Source organism: Taudactylus pleione, unplaced genomic scaffold (assembly GCF_031769625.1).
Source record: "Taudactylus pleione unplaced genomic scaffold, aTauple2 ptg000157l, whole genome shotgun sequence".
NCBI lineage: Eukaryota > Metazoa > Chordata > Amphibia > Anura > Myobatrachidae > Taudactylus > Taudactylus pleione.
The window spans coordinates 4,349,977-4,367,980 of record NW_028284559.1 but is presented as its reverse complement, the minus strand read 5'-3'; the positions used below and the strand labels follow the sequence as shown (position 1 = coordinate 4,367,980).

Genomic DNA, 18,004 nt, shown 5'->3' with positions numbered 1-18,004 from the left:
AAAAAGTATATGCAGATAAGGACACACCTGTACATGTAGAGTGTTTATTCTTTTGTATTCTGACAGACACTTATCTTTTGTGCTGTTGAGCCCCAATGCAGTTATATGCACTGCTATGCCTGTCTGCTGTATAAATTATACTGATCATCATGGCACAGAGGAGGTGGGGCATGTCATTATGCTCCTCCCTCTTGTTAATTTCACTTATAAGTGGATGGAATGCAGGAGGGTGACATCTCCCTGACGTTCCTGGCAACTAGAAAATTAGTGTTAATGCATTTGGAGTCATGAAACTAATAATGCCAAATTATAGATTTCAAGTGGAATACAAACATCACACAGAATTATACACATATCAGAACCATATAGCTCGGTTTTACTTACTTTTACCAGCATTGTTGTTTTGCTCTTCTTCGTTATTCTGCTGTTCTTCAATAGGTAATGCTGGACTAAAGGGAAAGTAGTTATAGATTAATCTGTGATGCTAAACAGAATATAATGTACTGTGACAAAGACAGCATGCTTTCACATGAAGTTAATGTGGAGCAGCAGGTTTGTGTGGAGATGGCGCAATAAACTGCATAGTAATGAGATCCAGTCCAGGTTTTCCTGGGATCACTTGTAAGCCACAAGCAGGGGTAATTAGCAGCACTTGTCTTTAAAGTTGTCAGTGCAAATCCACAATGATCCTGACTGTGAATTAGTCACCCAGGTTATAGGCCCAGGGATGACTAGTGTAAAGGCCCCTTTACATCAGCAATTGATTGCAGCAATCGTGCAATTTGCAATCGATTGAAAAAGGGAAAGATTTTTATACACAATTGCTGCAATCAGTTGCTGATGTATGAGGGCCTTTAGGGATCCTGGACCTGAAGGGCCACTAAAAAAACTGTGTTGCAGAATTAAAGATTCTGTGTACCTGCTGTAACATCTGGTCTGTGAACACTGCACTGACCTGTATACTTGTATCTGCCTGTGGTGAGAAATAAACTTCTGTTGGATTTTACTCCGGTCTATGTGATTCTTGTCACAGTACCCAGATGTTACCTAGTGATGAGGTTTTAAGCTGTCATGCCCATTTTTTATTGTCATAATTCGGATGATGTTTTTACGGATATAAAATATTATACAGATAAAATGTGATTGAGGATTTGCCCTTTTCATCTTTCTCCTTTTAACTTCATTTTACTTTCCCCTGATTAAAATAAAGAACAGACATCATTTTTTTTCTTGTATTTATTGTATTACAGTAACACAATAGCACTTTCATTTCATTGATCCCTACATAGTATCATCTGCTTCTTGTTAGTAATTAATGGATGCTGTTAATAAAAAAAGTTGATTAAAAAAACATATAGGGGTCGATTCAATTAGCTGCTAGGCAACTCGCTATATGCTGCACTTACAGTACCTCTGGACTCGCAGATTTTTGTTCAGAGCCCCATAGCAAGACTGGGCTGCAAGGGGGGCAAACTACTGTGCCGTTTCCATGCCATTATAACTGCAAATCCCCTCCCCTGGATAAGTGAATTAGTGTATAAATGTGTACTATGCTCATCTACTATTATTTGGAAGACTCCCGAATTTCTGGGAATTCTCCTGGACTCCCAGGAGAAGGATACCAGCCTCCGATATCCCCAGTGTATTGGGCTGATGGCTAGTTTTGTGGGACAGCCTACGAAAATTGGGACGGTTAGAAAGCAGATATATGAGAAAGGGACATCCTGTGAAGCATAATTTATAAAATAATTTTGTGAGAATGTTAAGAGAAATGGATATGGCTTGTTCAATGTATTTTTTTGTGGATATGGCTTTTTCCATGTATGTTTATGTGAATCCAGCTTTTTCAATGTGTGAATATGATGGTCAAGGTATGGAGTTTACTGTGAGGTACAGCAGTTTTCATTCCTATATTTGTATAGTTTTATGTATTCTATGACTGACATGTTATACTATCTTATCTAAAAAAATAACACACACCCCCACAATCCAAATGTTGACAACATTTAGGGGCATATTCAATTCGACGCGAAAAGTCAGAAAGATGTCGCCTGCAGTACTTTTTGCCGACTTTGCGTGTTTTGGAGACTAAAACTTTTTATGTGCGGCCCCGCTATTCGCCCTATTCGATTCCAAAGGAAGCGAAAACGGGACCCGGCGAAACTCAAATAGGCGAAAAGTGCTGTCAGATTTGTGGAAATCAGCCTGACACCCCCCAAAAGATGCACTAACATTGGGGATCAATGTAGATGCCCCCGAAAAGCCCTACTGAAGCTATTTGGGATACTTAAATGCTCAATAGCTGCTAACTGGCATCTTTGCACAAGTGGTGAAGAATAGCATTTAGCAGGTTTTTATTGTTTAAAATAACTAGTCCCAGCTTATTTAGGGTACATGAAAATTGGTGCAAGCATGGTTTAGATTCGCAAAAGAAGTTAGCTATATCTGCAGATGATGGTCGTTCATACATACTGAACGACCATCATCTGCATGCTGCAGCTGGTCGGACTGGGGGTGGGTAGGGGGCGTGGCCTAATCGCAGAAGGCATGGCCACGCCCCCTTCAGGGAAAAAAAAAGCAAACATTTGCGATGTGTGCCCCTCAGCCCGGCGAACAGCAATCAGCATGATCGCTCACCCCCCCTTTGGCATAGGAGACTCGTTTTCAAGCACCTTCCCCTGTTACCACCCACAAACGCCTCATTCTGTCACTAAAAATAGCAGGCATTCGCTATTTAGCGAGCACACGATTTTCGGCCGCGCTGACTGGTTCGCGCATGCGTATTAAAATCCGTACGCATGCGCAGTTGTGTGAACATCGGTCGGAACGAACGAGCGGCCGCTTACGAGCGGCTCTGAATCAGGCCCTGAATGCGGATAACATTTACATAGACAGTCGCAAGCTCATATAATATAGCGGCCTCATAAATTTACATATATCAGTGCGAGGGGTCCAGACACAAACATCTAGAACAGCACCTACCCCCAGCAACAACGACCCCACCCCACCCTCATAGGGCTTGGCTTGCACTTGACAGACAGTCAGACACTGAGACACAGACTTACTAGAATGTTTTACTGCCTGTCTGCCACAGCCCACACTGCCACAGTTATCACTCCCGGGTAGGGCCGGCAACAGAAATCTTGGGGCCCGGTACACTGAAAGCTCCCCCCCCCCCCCCAACACTCTGCTGCTTGTGCCAACGGCCCATTAAACCTTCTGCAGCGTTCTCAGTGTATGAGCCTATGCAGAGATAAATATAAATCTGTGTGGGTGACAAGCGCTTTGCACGCTAGACTGGGTTTTTGTTATATATATTAACATAGACAGAGCGGCGGCACTCTGATATATTCAGACAATAAGTCGACAGGGTTTAATACCTGACAACTTATTGTCTGAACGAGTGCCGGGACTTTTGAACTACTTCAAACGTGTGCTGCCCACTAGGCTGATATATATATATATATATATATATATATATATATATATATATATATAGCACTCCATACTAGTAGATTGTCTCCTTATGTACTAGTTGTTATCAAGACCTGCGAGTGCCATCTACGATTTTTTGGTTATTTACTCTGGCAGTGGAATCTATTCTTCTGCCTAGAAGGAAGGCACACAGGCAATTATTACATTTGGAGGAGCAGAGTGCCGGTTCAGTTGTCATATATATATATATACATATGAGGTAGGAAGCCGCACACACTACACCATAATTCAAATGCTGGGGTGCAAACAAACCCATTGTCAACAAGAAAAGTTCAAGTTGCCACAGTCTTAATCCATAAGAGAGAGCACTCACTAGGCTAGTGTTTCAACAGGAAAAAGTTCTTTTCATTTCTTACATCATAATACAGGTCGACGTTTCGGTCCCACAGCAGGACCTTTATCAAGACCACCAAGTGCCAAGAGCAGAAAAAGCAATAAATGACCACCACCACCATGTTGCCTTATATACCCATAGCCAAGGTTGGACACATCCCAAGGGGCGGCGCCAATCATGCCAGGTATAATATCATCCTAATTGACTGACCTCTAGTCACAAAACAAAAAGCACCATCCTAAGATCTAAACACTTACTTCCTCCACGCGGCTCCTATCCAGAATAGCACCATGCTGTTCTCCACGTGCATCACTGTCAGCGCTAGCGCCGTTAGTCGCGTGACTCAAAACCGGAATTCACACTACCACAGGCGTCACTCGTTGTCATAGTTACAATAGCTTGCGTTCCATACTTTGGAACGCATATGTCACATGACTCAGTAAAACCGGAAGTCACAGTACCACAAGCGTCACTCGCTGTCATAGTTACTAAAGCTTGTGTTCAATACCTTAGAGCACCTAATCACTCAAAATAGGATAGACTCATAGCCCATATCACTTACTGGACATTCAATAACTCCCTTCTCTGTTACTATAGACAGGAGCTGCTATAATCACTTATGTAGCAACTGTACTTACAGGGCTGTCCATAACCTTAAGCGGGTAACCATAGCAACATTAAATAGACATTATCACCAAATCAAGTGACTAACATACCAGAACATACCACATATAACATACATATAAAATATCCAATATACATTTTGGTCAACAGGTCCGGAAAAAGTTAGTTACCATATAGATAACATAATGTCCTAGTGTCACAATCGTGGGATTTAAAGACTGTGTTCCCGGACTGGGCCTTGGACCTGTATCACTTGGCGCAGACGCTCGCAGGAGGAGACTTGGTTTAATAAAGTTCCTCCGCATGAGAGGAAGCAGTGAACTAATAGGGAATTTGAGTACTGTTAGAAGTGGTGTGGTAGCTTGGAAGCCATTTGGAAAGACTGGATAGCCTTGTGTGGACGTTAGGAGCTGAGAAGCTACGTGGAGCAGCTGGATAGCCGTGGGTAGACGTTGGTAGCTGGGTGACTACGTGGAGCGGCTGGATAGCCGTGGGTAGACGGTAGCTGGGTGGCTACGTGGAGCGGCTGGATAGCCGTGGGTAGACGTTGGTAGCTGAGTGGCTACGTGGAGCGGCTGGATAGCCGTGAATAGACGTTAGTAGCTGGGTGGCTACATGGAGCGGCTGGATAGCCGTTGGTAGACGTTGGGAGCTGGGTGGCTACGTGGAGCGGCTGGATAGCCGTGGGTAGACGTTGGTAGCTGAGTGGCTACGTGGAGCGGCTGGATAGCTGTGGATAGACGTTAGTAGCTGGGTGGCTACATGGAGCGGCTGGATAGCCGTTGGTAGACGTTGGTAGCTGGGTGGCTACGTGGAGTGGCTGGATAGCCGTGGGTAGACGTTGGTAGCTGGGTGGCTACGTGGAGCGGCTGGATAGCCGTGGGTAGACGTTGGTAGCTGGGTGGCTACGTGGAGCGGCTGGATAGCCGTGGGTAGACGTTGGTAGCTGGGTGGCTACATGGAGTGGCTGGATAGCCGTGGGTAGACGTTGGTAGCTGGGTGGCTACGTGGAGCGGCTGGATAGCCTTGGGTAGACGTTGGTAGCTGGGTGGCTACGTGGAGCGGCTGGATAGCCGTGGGTAGACGTTGGTAGCTGGGTGGCTACATGGAGTGGCTGGATAGCCGTGGGTAGACGTTGGTAGCTGGGTGGCTACGTGGAGCGGCTGGATAGCCTTGGGTAGACGTTGGTAGCTGGGTGGCTATGTGGAGCGGCTGGATAGCCGTGGGTAGACGTTGGTAGCTGGGTGGCTACGTGGAGCGGCTGGATAGCCGTGGGTAGACGTTGGTAGCTGGGTGGCTACGTGGAGGAGCTGGATAGCCGTTGGTAGCTGGGAAGCTACACAGAGCGGCTGGATAGCCGTGGGTAGACGTTGGTAGCTGGGTGGCTACGTGAAGCGGCTGGATAGCCGTGGGTAGACGTTGGTAGCTGGGTGGCTACGTGGAGCGGCTGGAGAACAGTGGGTAAGCTCACTAGGAAACTAGTTGCACTGGCAACTTGTGTCAGCATTGGGGAACCTTATATAGTGGACGCTGGGAGCTGACAGGCTGAGAGAGAAGGAGAAGATTCCTCATTGGTGGTAGTGTGTCACATGGGCAATCCAAGATGGCCGTGCCCATGGACCGGAGGACAGCGCTTCTCAGAAGAAGTCAGCGGGGACCAGCGACCAGCAGGAGCCAGCGTGGGAGCAGCAGAGCAGCGGGACCCTCCAGAGGACAGCGGAGACCGGCCAGAGAGAGAGGGAAGCAGCGCACAGCGATGGAGCCGGAAGACAGCGCGGGTCAGCACCCGCAAAGGTAGGAGACGGGGTCTGATTCTGGGGTCTCCAGGGCAGCGTGTGACACCTAGAAGTCTTAAACAGAGGAACTGATATCTTTCCATTGCCTTTTGGATACTTTTAGATTTTTCTTCTATATGTCAGTTTTTACACTTTTTTTATGTGGTCAACTGGTTCCAGTAGTCTATGTTCTGTTGTATAATAATATTTAATGTTCTAAGTGTTTCCTGTGGTATATTTGTGGATGTATTTGCATATTGTACACTTATAGAACAATATGGCACAAGGTATTGGCTTTTTGGATGAAATCTCCCTAAATCAGGCAGAATGTGTACAAGTAAGTCTCACTGACTATGACGCCGAAAAAGTCTTATTTGATCAACTAGAGTTTGAACAACTGCCCTTACAGACACCGGTGGATGGTTTTCATAAATTGAATAGTCTTAAACAATGAGAGATGGATCTAGTATTGCATGGGCAATTTCTATCAGAATATTTTAGAAAGAAAAAGATCCCCCGTGGGTTTAGGGTCAGCAATACACCCACCATTGGGCGCAGAAATCCGGCCTTCTGCGTAAAATGGTGTGGTGTATTGAATAAATGTTCGTTGGATTTGATTGTTCTGGTGATTGAGAGCCTCCCAGTTTCTGGGTCCCCTTTTTTAGGTCCAGGTACGAGATCAGCCAGAAGGGGAGTTATAGGAGATATAAGAGACCACACCCGAGGAGGGGGAGAAACAGAGGCAGACCCAGAGGGAGGAGAGGAGCAAGGAGTTTATTTTCAACTTATCTGATAGACAATTGACTATGGCTGAAATGGCTCTACTTTCTAAGGGTCTGTCATTTATTCCAAGTTGCAGATTTGATTCTTTTCAATGGTCAATTGACCATTTTAAGATGGGCCGTAAATTAAGACTGCGAGAGTTTTTTGATAATAAGGATGTGGGGAGGTTAGACCCAGGGGCACGTCCTTTTAGAAAAACAAGCAACTTTGATCCACAGTCATCTAACCCAAGTTTGAAAACATTTCTCAGGCTAGTGGATTCAGGGCCTGATTCAGAACCGAACGCTCTGACCAGAGCGCTCGCTCTGAATCAGGGCCCTCTTCCCTAAAAATGAAGCGGCCTCTTGGACGCTCGCATAGCTGTGGGTTACCACCCACAGCTTATGCGAGCATCCATGATGATGGTCAAGACCATCGCGACCATCGGGCTTGCGATGAGACCCTGCGGTAGCGTCCCGCTTCCGCAAGCCCTGGAGTGATTTTGGCTCTATCAGAGCCAAAATCACTCCCACTGACATCACTACTGATGTCAGTGGGGCCGGACTCAGACGGTAGGCATTCCCATGGGAACGCCTCCGTCTGGCAGCCACGCCTCCGGCACGCCCACCAAAGGGGGCGTGCTGTCAGTCACCATCGACAGCACGTCCCCTTTGGTGCGAGAACCATAACGACGGCTTTGCCGTCGTTATTCGGGTCTCGCGCATGCGCACGATGGAGCTCCCTCCGTCGTGCGCATGCGCATTAGGGCACCATCGACCCGCTTGCGAGCGTCCTACGCTCGCGAGCGGGTCTGAGTCAGGCCCTCAGACTGTAGACAGGCACACTCTGGTAATAGGTTCTTTGACAATATTAGTCATGAAGAACGGTTAGCTCTGAAATCATTGAGAGATGACACCTCTATTGTCATAAGGAATGCTGACAAGGGTGGGGCAGTGGTTCTACAGAATTTCACTGATGATGGATATCAGAACTCAACTGTCTGATAAGAACACTTACTGTAAACTTGACTTTAATCCAGTACCTAGAATTAAGAAGGAAATAGATGCTTTGATTGATTTGGCATTACTACATACGTGGATTGACTATGATGTGGCATCTTTTCTTAAAGTTGACTTTCCGGTTTGTCCACTTATTTGTACGCTCCCAAAAGTGCACAAGTCCTTGACTGCCCCACCTGGTAGGCCAATTATCTCGGCGAGGGGGTATATTCTTCAGTCACAATTTGTTGACTATTATCTGCAGCCATTTGTTAAAACAACTGATACATATATAAGGGACACTGGACACTTTTTGTCAGATTTAAGAACCCTGATTGATTTACCAACTGAATGTGTCTTAGGTACTCTTGATGTGAGTTTTTTGTACACTGATTCCACATGAGAGTGGCATTGAAGCTGTGAGGGAAGCCTTGCTAGTGGACCCATATAATGGTCCACCCATTGAACTTATTCTATCATTACTTAGAAATGTGTTAAAATCAAACCACTTTATGTATCAGGGTGAGTACTATTTACAAGTAGCGGGAACAGCTATGGGTTTGAATTTAGCGCCCGCGTACGCTAACATTTTTATGGATAAATATGAGCATACACATATTCTGAGTAAATTTAGTGATCAACTAATTTACTATTAACGGTTCATAGATGATATTTGTCCTATGGAGAGGTAGCACTGAGTCCTTTACAGAAATGGTGACATTTTTGAATATGCTGGATAGCCCAATTCGGTTTACGTATGTATGTGACAGTAAGGAAATTAATTTTTTAGATGTCACTATTTTCAAGGGACTTAATGGTCTGGAATATACATTGTTTAGAAAAGAAACCAATAGAAATACTCTCTTATGGGCTACAAGCCACGATCCAATGTCACTTAAGTCAAACTTATCAATCTCTCAGTTCATTAGAGTACTATGGAATAATTCCGTCCCTGAGCGTGCAGAAATACAGCTACATGAGTGTTGTGTAATCTGTTTGCAGCATGTGGGTATACCATGAATACTATTGCGAGATGCCTCACCAGGGCGAGAAAAATCTTTATACAGGATCATTCAACCCGACGGGCTATTGACACTAATACGGTGATCTTGAGTGCTAAATGTGATTCTAATCTACAACATACGCAGAGGGCTATTAAGAAATACTGGCCTATTGTTTCCTCAGACCCATCTTTCAAGAAAATTGCGAAAAATCCCCCCCCTGCTAAGTGTGAGAAGAGGTCAGAATCTCAAAGATGTTCTGCTGCGACCAGATATACTCCCTAAAAAACAATGTGACACATAATGGGCTGGGCTGCACTACCTGCAGAGCATTAATTACAGGTCAATATTTCTGTCATCCACAGAATGGGAGTAGGATCTTTCTCCAGCATCACTTGACATGTTTATTAGACCATGTGGTATACTATTTAGTGTGCCCATGTGGTTTATTTTATGTGGGGAAGACTGTTCGGACATTTCGGGAACGGTTGTCGCAACATCGATCCTCTATTAGATTGGCGTATGCGACTGGGGGATCTGATAAGCCAGTGGCACAACACTACTTGAATGAGAAACATCAAATCTTAGCACTACGATATATGATTATCGATTGGGTCGCACCAGCCCCTAGAGGCGGTGATAGAGGTCGTACTCTTTTAAGAAGAGAAGCGAAGTGGATTCATCATTTGGGCACAATGATGCCGAGAGGCTTAATTGAGGTAAACCCCCCTCAACATTTTTTTTTATGATTTTTCCTATAAATTTTTCACTATAAGGTGGCAATACTCAGTGTATTAAGGCCTCTTAATGACCATAGGACATTATGTTATCTATATGGTGACTAACTTTTTGTGGACCTGTTGACCAAAATGTATATTGGATATTTTATATATATATGTTATATGTGGTATGTTCTGGTATGTTGTTAGTCACTTGATTTGGTGATAATGTCTATATAATGTTGCTATGGTTACCCGCTTAAGGTTATGGACAGCCCCAAAAGTACAGTTGCTACATAAGTGATTACAGCAGCTCCCGTCTATAGTAACAGAGCAGGGAGTTATTGAATCTCCAATAAGTGATATGGGCTATGAGTCTATCCTATTTTGAGTGATTATGTGCTCTAAGGTATTGAACACAAGCTTTAGTAACTATGACAGCAAGTGACGCTTGTGGTACTGTGACTTCCGGTTTTACTGAGTCAAGTGACATATGCGTTCCAAAGTATGGAACGCAAGCTTGTGTAACTATGACATGTGGTAGTGTGACTTCCGGTTTTGAGTCACGTGACTACCAGCGCTAGCGCTGACAGTGATTCATGTGGAGAACAGCATGGTGCTATTCTGGATAGGAGCCGCATGGAGGAAGTAAGTGTTTAGAGCAGTCAATTAGGATGATATTATACCTGGCACGATTGGCGCCGCCCCCTGGGATGTGTCCAACCTTGGCTATGGGTATATAAGGCAACATGGTGGTGGTGGTCAGTTATTGCTTTTTCTGCTCTTGGCACTTGGTTGTCTTGATAAAGGTCCTGCTGTGGGACCGAAACGTCGACCTGTATTATGATGTAAGAAATTAAAAGAACTTTTTCCTGTTGAAACACTAGCCTAGTGAGTGCTCTCTGCTCTCTCTTGTGGAAGAAAAAAAAAATTATATATTATATATTATATATATATATAATATATTTAAGCTGTGCAGAGCAAACTAGGTTTCGGGATAAGGTATTAATGCAATGTATGTGTGTGAGACTATTAATGTCTGCGTGGTAGGGTATTGGAACCATTACTGTAATGAGTGGGGGATGTTACTATTATGTAGCTGGTGGGAGTATATGTAAATTATCTCCCAGTAGGGAGTCATTACTATGGAGTCAGTTTTTACTTCGGTTTTCTTGCCGTTTTGTATTGGCTGTGCATGTCATTTTTATATTTGTAAGTGAAGTCAAATAATGTCTCAGTGGTTTTGTAAAGACATCTAACTTTCCTGCATAGTAAGTTGGAAGAGAACTATTTATACAAGACACACACAGTACTTTGCTTGTAATAAAAGGGAAAGTCTGATATTTGGCCTGGATAGACTGCAAACCAATCTGCCACTATGACAAGTGCTATACAATGCATTTTGTCTGTGTTGGCTGATTTTAAGCCCCTATGTTGCCTTTAAGCAAACAATTTGTTTATTCCATTTCTTCATAGAGTACAAGCTACTGTCACAAATCAGGGCACAGCCATTTCTTCATTCAGGTAGTCTGAGGGTTAAACTAGCGCATAACATTAACCACAAACACTATTAGTGCATGAAGGGTAAATCACTGGGTGACAATAAGATCACGCAGGCTGCCTGCTCGCTAGGGATATAAAGCAAGACGTTCACGTGGCCACTGTATGATCAGCTGTTTATGGAGAGCTGGTAGCGCAGGTTAATGACACAACTTCCGGACCATCTGGAGGGGAGTTTGTTTTTCTTCTATTTTTACTTAGTAAACATAGAACTGTTCCAGTAAAATGAATTCCTAGTTACTCATTAAACTGTCTTAAAGGTTTTCAATGTCACTCCCAAGTATTATGGGAGTGTAAAAATTGCTACAATTGCCATAGTGTATTTGATACACGATACTGTGGCATCAATGCAGCTGTGTCCGTTATGATCACCAAGTTTGCTTTATTGGAAATCACTATTAAAAACTATAATAGCAAACGGACATTATGTTAATTCATAGTATATGCCAGAGGTTTCCAAACGCTGCCATTACAGTCCAGTATTTAAGGATATCCAAGCTTGAGTCCAGATAGTTAAATCAAATTGACTGATACTAATTAAGTCACCTGTGCTCAAGCATGGAAATCCTTAAAACATGGACTGTAATGGCGGAGTTTGGGAACCTCTGGTATATGCATTGAGATTTTCAAATATGAGAAATAAGCATGACAGATTGTGCTGAATAAGTGCAATACCAATTTATTTAGCCATAATTTGCATGGTTGTGGATTGAAGTTATATCATTACATTAGAGGTCACATGACTTTGTATGGTATGGAAGCTGAAGTTTCTCAGCACTTTAGAAGGATTACAGAGATGAGCTGCAATTGGTAGAGTAGTTACTGAATTTGGGTCTAGAGATTTGGTTGCAAATTGGGCATAATTTCTGATCAAGATGATGGCAGAAATATGTACTGTATTTTTGCCTATATACAGAGACATACATATTGCAAGGTGCATTCAGGCCAGCACCAGTGATGTATGCACCTGGTTTACACCAATGCTTATACCTATTTGCAAAATACACATTTGTGTGTAGGCATCAATAAAACGTAAAAAAAAAAAAAAAAACTCTAAGACAACAGAAACAATTCTATCTTGTGAATAAGAAAAAACAACAACAAAAATTCAGGTATGTTCCTAAGGAGAGTGGGTGGGGTAGGACATAGAGCTTTTAAACATAAATATAATATGAATAATTAATTAATAAATCTTAAATTCAATGGCAGTCACAATCCTATATTTAAGACTGGGAAGTTGCATATCAAATCTGGCTCTCTTTATGCCGTACATATTTTTTACTATCATAGACACCAGTAAAAATAATTCTACTTCCAGACAGTGGTAGCTGCTAGCGACTGGTGTCTCAACTGCTTGTGACGTTTTATTTTAATAATGAAACCAGTGATACGGATCCATTGTCGCTGGCATGGAGGGAGTGCACTCCCCTTGCTCATGTCCATCTCAGGACATACCATCACCAATTATTATATAGATAGTGGGCCTAATTCTGAGTTAGAAGCAAGTAGAAAATCTGATGGATCCCCTGGATCCATACATTCATACATATGCTGTATAAACAAATCGCTGACTGCATATGTGCCAGACAAGGCATGAAATACTGTGCTTGGTCTTTCAGTCTATCTTATTAAACTTCCAGCATATCTGCCACCGCTCTGCCAATCTATTTCATTTGAGTCTAAAGCCATCTTGTATTATAAGTATGAAATGTATATTTAATTAAACCTGTATGTTATGTGTTGCTGTTTAATTTGTTTACAATGTCATCTCCTTGTACTAGTAGGAACTGTGTGTTTTTAGAACACTTCCAACTGACTACCTATCAGTGGTTGTTGTGCCAGACTATTTCATGTGTCCATTGTCATCTCCTAGTAACAGAATGAAACACATTGCCTAGAGGTTTGGGGGGTGATGCACAGCTGAAAGTATACCAGTTTGTGTAGTGTATCGTATCGTGCATGACTTCACATCACGCATACTCAGAAAATGAGCGCACACAAATGTGAGAATGTAGAGTCAAACTCATTCCAAACATATCTACAATTTGAGGCGGAACAGGGTTGTGATGTGGCATTCACATGTTGGCAAAGTTCATAAAACAGACTTTAAATGATATTGTGATCAAGAAGAACTTGAAATTACATTGGTTTAAGTGTTTTTTTTTTTTTTTCAATCCTATTTCATGAAATGTAACATTTTTGAAGGAAAAGCAAATGCCTATTTCTGCCAAGACAAGGGGACAATATTCCTTATAATATATCAGTTGTAACTGAGAAATGAAATCCATCATTTAACTCAAAGAACCCACCTCCACATAGACTAGTACTGGGGGGGGGGGGGTGTAATTGAAGAAAAGTTGGGGGGGGCACCAAATTATAACTTGCCTGCGGGCATCTGGGATGAATTTACACCACTATCAGGAACCAAATTTATGGATTAATACCAGCTTCATTTGAACCTTAAAATAGGTACAAGGCATCAAGATCTTAAACACTACTTGGCTCTAGTAAAGTAACCAGTATTTACTGTAGATGAAATCTAAGTAAATATATTGTTAAAAGATCTACATTTTCGCCAATTCCATACAACCACCTGCATATAGATTTCTAGAGGTGAAACTGAAAACTCTCCGGAGAATAAAAGTGACAGTTATGCACGGTCTATCATGTGTGAGTGTACAACATGATGGTTGTGTTTTCTGCAGGCCTGCACCACACTGGTCCTTACCTGTATTGGTCTTGTGAGTCTCTGATCCAGGACGCAGAAGAGCTAAAACATATGCGTTCATTGACATCGTGCATCTGTAGTCTGATCGGGCGCCGCAGACCCCACGATATGTTTAGAAGTCCCTGTACCACCAGCTCTCCACCATCCTGAGAACATGAGGGAGAAGCACCATAAGCACCTTCAGGTAAGTATAAACCGTTCACATACATTTCCATTAGTTATAGTATTAATTGCACAGGGCTAACTTTCTCGGTTATCAGATTGGTGTCACAGTGCTGTGGACATATCTCTACAATAACCCCAAAGCCAAGGAAGACCATAGAAATACAATGAGAAAACAGAACAGATATGAATAAGCAATGCGCCTGAGATGTGATTTCAATGAGCAGCTGAATATACATGTGCTTTTGAAATAAGGAGCTCTTTATTACTAAAAACTAACCTAAGTATGGTTGTTTGAAAACATGTATTCATGCTTTTTATGAATTGCATTTATTGTATGGATAGTCTTTGCCGTCTGTGCGATAAATTTCAGTCTATGCAGAATGGTATTCGGAAATTTTGTTTTATTCAGGGGACTCAAACCAGTATTTTTAGAAGTGCCCAATAGACATGAATATAGAGGATATTCACAATCAGCTGTAGTCTCGGTTGCATTCAACAATTAGGGTGATTATAGGTTACAGTTAGTGCAGACTATGGCCTAGGGGGTAGCCTAGGGTAAGGCCGAGGCTATTTAATTACAATCCCTTTTTCCTCGCGCAGTAAAATTGCGCCAAATGCATGTTAACCAAAAGGGCTATGGGTTAACGCATTTACAGCACCCGCGATAAGGGAACTTACCGTAGATTTCTGTCAGAGCCTCCCTCAGGCTCAACATGAAATCCACGTTAAGCGCAGGCTGCGGTCTGTAGTTGAATAGCCCCCGCAGTGCAATTAGCCATTAATTACCACGGCTAATTGCATCCGGCCCTATGTCTCATCAATGAGCAGAATCTGCATTATGTAGTTTTGCTAAGATTATATTACTTTGCTGGCAGTTGTGGGTTTATAGGTCTATGGGATACATAAGATTTGTCACCACTTGTGTCGACAGAAGAATGCAGTACTAATGATGTTCAAAGCATGTTAACAATGTCGGCATTATAACCATAAACTTGTTGCTTTATTATCCTGTTTAAAGTTATAATGTCAACACCATTAATTTGCTTTATATAACATTAGTACTCCTGTCAACAACTGACTGCACCATTACCGTCGACTTTGTAACTACCTCGCATGTCAATGTATTAATCTTATTTGTATTCAAATCAAGGATTTGTGTATGTTTTTTATTTGCTAGTGTGTGCCAGATGGCTTAAACACACTGCCTATTTCTTATCTTGTACTAAGTTGGTGTACTACACTTATGTCTTATCACTTGTGCAAACTTAAAGTTTTGTAGCTAAGAAAATAATTGCTTATTATCATAGTAACAGGTCAAAGTCTATATTTTCCATATGCTGCTGGACAAGATATGTGGCAAAGTAACTTCATAATCAGCTTGACTGTAGCCACCGACCGTAGTGAAAAAGGGGGAAATTCAGAGACCTTGGAGCTGACACTGGGTAAAGTAAATATGTAGCAGCAGCAGCAGCAGCAGCAAAACACTAGGAGCTAGTTTTTTCAAAAATAAACAAAAACAAACACAGGAGTTTATATGTGTTTGTGCTCAGTCTGCACTGACCTGTAAAATACTAATAGAAGCTTATACTTCTAAATAACATTTAACATACTCTATGTGACTACAGTGACTATTAAAAATGATATCCATATAAAAACAATTACATTATGGAACACGAATCAACAGTGGGATACAGTTCACCAACAGAGTGGAGACTTGCTGGACTCTATGGTCCAAAAGGATGAATGTCTAAAGGCCCCCATACATCAGCAATCGATTGTGGCAATCCAGCAATTTGCATGCTGCAGCGGGTCCCGGTGGCTGGGGGGCGGGTAGGGGGTGTGTCCTAATTGCGGAAGGCGTGGTCACACCCCCTTCAGAAGAAAAAAAAATTGCGATGCTGGGGAGGGGGGCGCTGTGTGCCCCTCAGACTGGTGCACAGCCAATGGGGGCGCGATCAGCGTGATCGCTCCCCCCTTTCGCATAGGAGACTGCTCGGGCTCCTGCTTCAGCAGCCTCGGACAGTCTCTCAGTGCAGCCCAGCACACAGTAGCGTGTCCTGGACTGCTGTGGATGGGGAGCTGTGCCGGACCCGGATAAGTAGTACCTGCTCGCGCCCCCCCCCCTCTCTGCACCCCTGTGTATGGGCGATCGGCTGATCGCCCATACACACTTGCCGATGGACATATGTCTGCAGACATATCTGTTCATTGGCTGCGCAGCACAGCCAATGCGATATGTCTGAACGGCCAGTGTGTACCCAGCATTAAGAGCATAATATTCTGTCCAGATGCCCCATGACCCCAATGAGGCAGAGTATTCTTAGTAGAGTAAAAAAATAACTATGGCTTTGCACAGCAATAACATATGTGGACTCTCAGAATAATCGATAAACACAAGGTATTCACGAACATCACAATTAAAAGCACATGCATCTATAGTGTTCAAATCTTAATCATGTTAAATACATAATATGCTCACAGTCAAGCTAGGACTTCATGTATGAGTCTCTAGAAATCGGTCAAACAATATCAGATCCAATTGTATGATAAATGAACTCAATAAAACTGAATTGTTACCCAAAAAGGAGAATTTAATGTATTGTACCATTCTCCTACCAATAAGCCCCCCTCAACTATTTTTTTTTTTGTTAATTTGTTACAGATAGATCATTGTTTTTCTTAACGTTTAATGTTGCTGTATATACAGTATCTTGCTGATCTTAATGATACAGCCTACAATAGCATTCTAGAGAACAGTGGGCCTGATTCAGAGGTTGCGCTCGCAACCGGGTCGATGGTGGCCCACAGCGCATGCGCATGACGGAGCCGGCTCCGTCGTGCGCATGCGTGAGAACTGGATAGCGACGTGCACTCAGTCGCTCTGGGTCTCGCACCAAAGGGGGCGAGCTGTTGATGTTGAGTGGGGGGTGGCTGCCCAAACTGAGGCGTTCCCATGAGAACGCCTGCCGTTTGGGTGTGGCCCCACTGACATCACAAGTGATGTCAGTGGAGAGCTTCCGGCTCTGTTAGAGCCGAAAGCTCTCTGGGGCTTGCGATAAACGAGACCCTACCACAAGGGTCTTGTCGCAAGCCCGATCATCATCATGGCCGCTTGCTCTAGTTGTGGGTGGTAACCCACAGTTATGCGAGCGGTCAAGAGGCCGTTCCAAAAAAAAAAAAAAAGCCCGGCCCTGATTCAGAGCGAGCAATCTGTCAGAGCGAGCGGCTATGAATCAGGCCCAGTGTGCAGATAGTTCATTGTTTTTCTTACTGTATATACAGCAACATTATACGTTAATAAAAACAATGAACTATCTGCACACTGGGCCTGATTCAGAAGCGCTCACAAAAAGCGAGCACTCGCTCTGAATCAGGGCTGGTGTTGTATTTTTTAGGAGCAGCCTCCTGGCCGCTCGCATAGCTGTAGGTGACCACCCACAGCTATAGCAAGCGGTCATGATGATGGTCGCGATGGTCAAGACCATCGCGACCATCGGGCTTGCGACGAGACCCTTGTGGTAGGGTCTCGTTCATCGCAAGCCCCAGAGAGCTTTCAGCTCTAACAGAGCCGGAAGCTCTCCACTGACATCACTCGTGATGTCAGTGGGGCCATCCCCAAACGGCAAGCTTTCCCTCAGAATGCCTCAGTTTGGGCAGCCACCCCCCAGCCCGCCCACCGAACGGGTCGAGCTGTCACTCAACATCTATACTCAAAAAAGGGATTGAGGTATCTGGCTTCTAAATAAAGATCAGTAAGTTTGCATTCCAACTATAGGAGTGTTAATCTAAAATGTGGTTAAGACATTCAAGAATGTATTCTAGCAACAGCTAAAATAGGTTTTA

General features: G+C 43.4%; 1 protein-coding gene across 4 annotated transcripts in view; it reads right to left on the bottom strand.

The window, feature by feature from the left end:
- The window catches only part of LOC148521554 (ras association domain-containing protein 4-like), a 251,148-nt gene that overhangs the window by 47,638 nt on the left and 185,506 nt on the right, over positions 1 to 18,004 (bottom strand). For all 4 annotated transcript variants that reach the window (XM_088474964.1, XM_088474963.1, XM_088474966.1 and 1 more), the window contains 2 exons: positions 13,997 to 14,142; positions 385 to 449 (listed from right to left, as the gene is read on the bottom strand). In XM_088474964.1, coding sequence (XP_088331090.1) covers positions 385 to 449; positions 13,997 to 14,142 — 211 coding nt within the window. The remainder of the gene's footprint in view (positions 1 to 384; positions 450 to 13,996; positions 14,143 to 18,004) is intronic.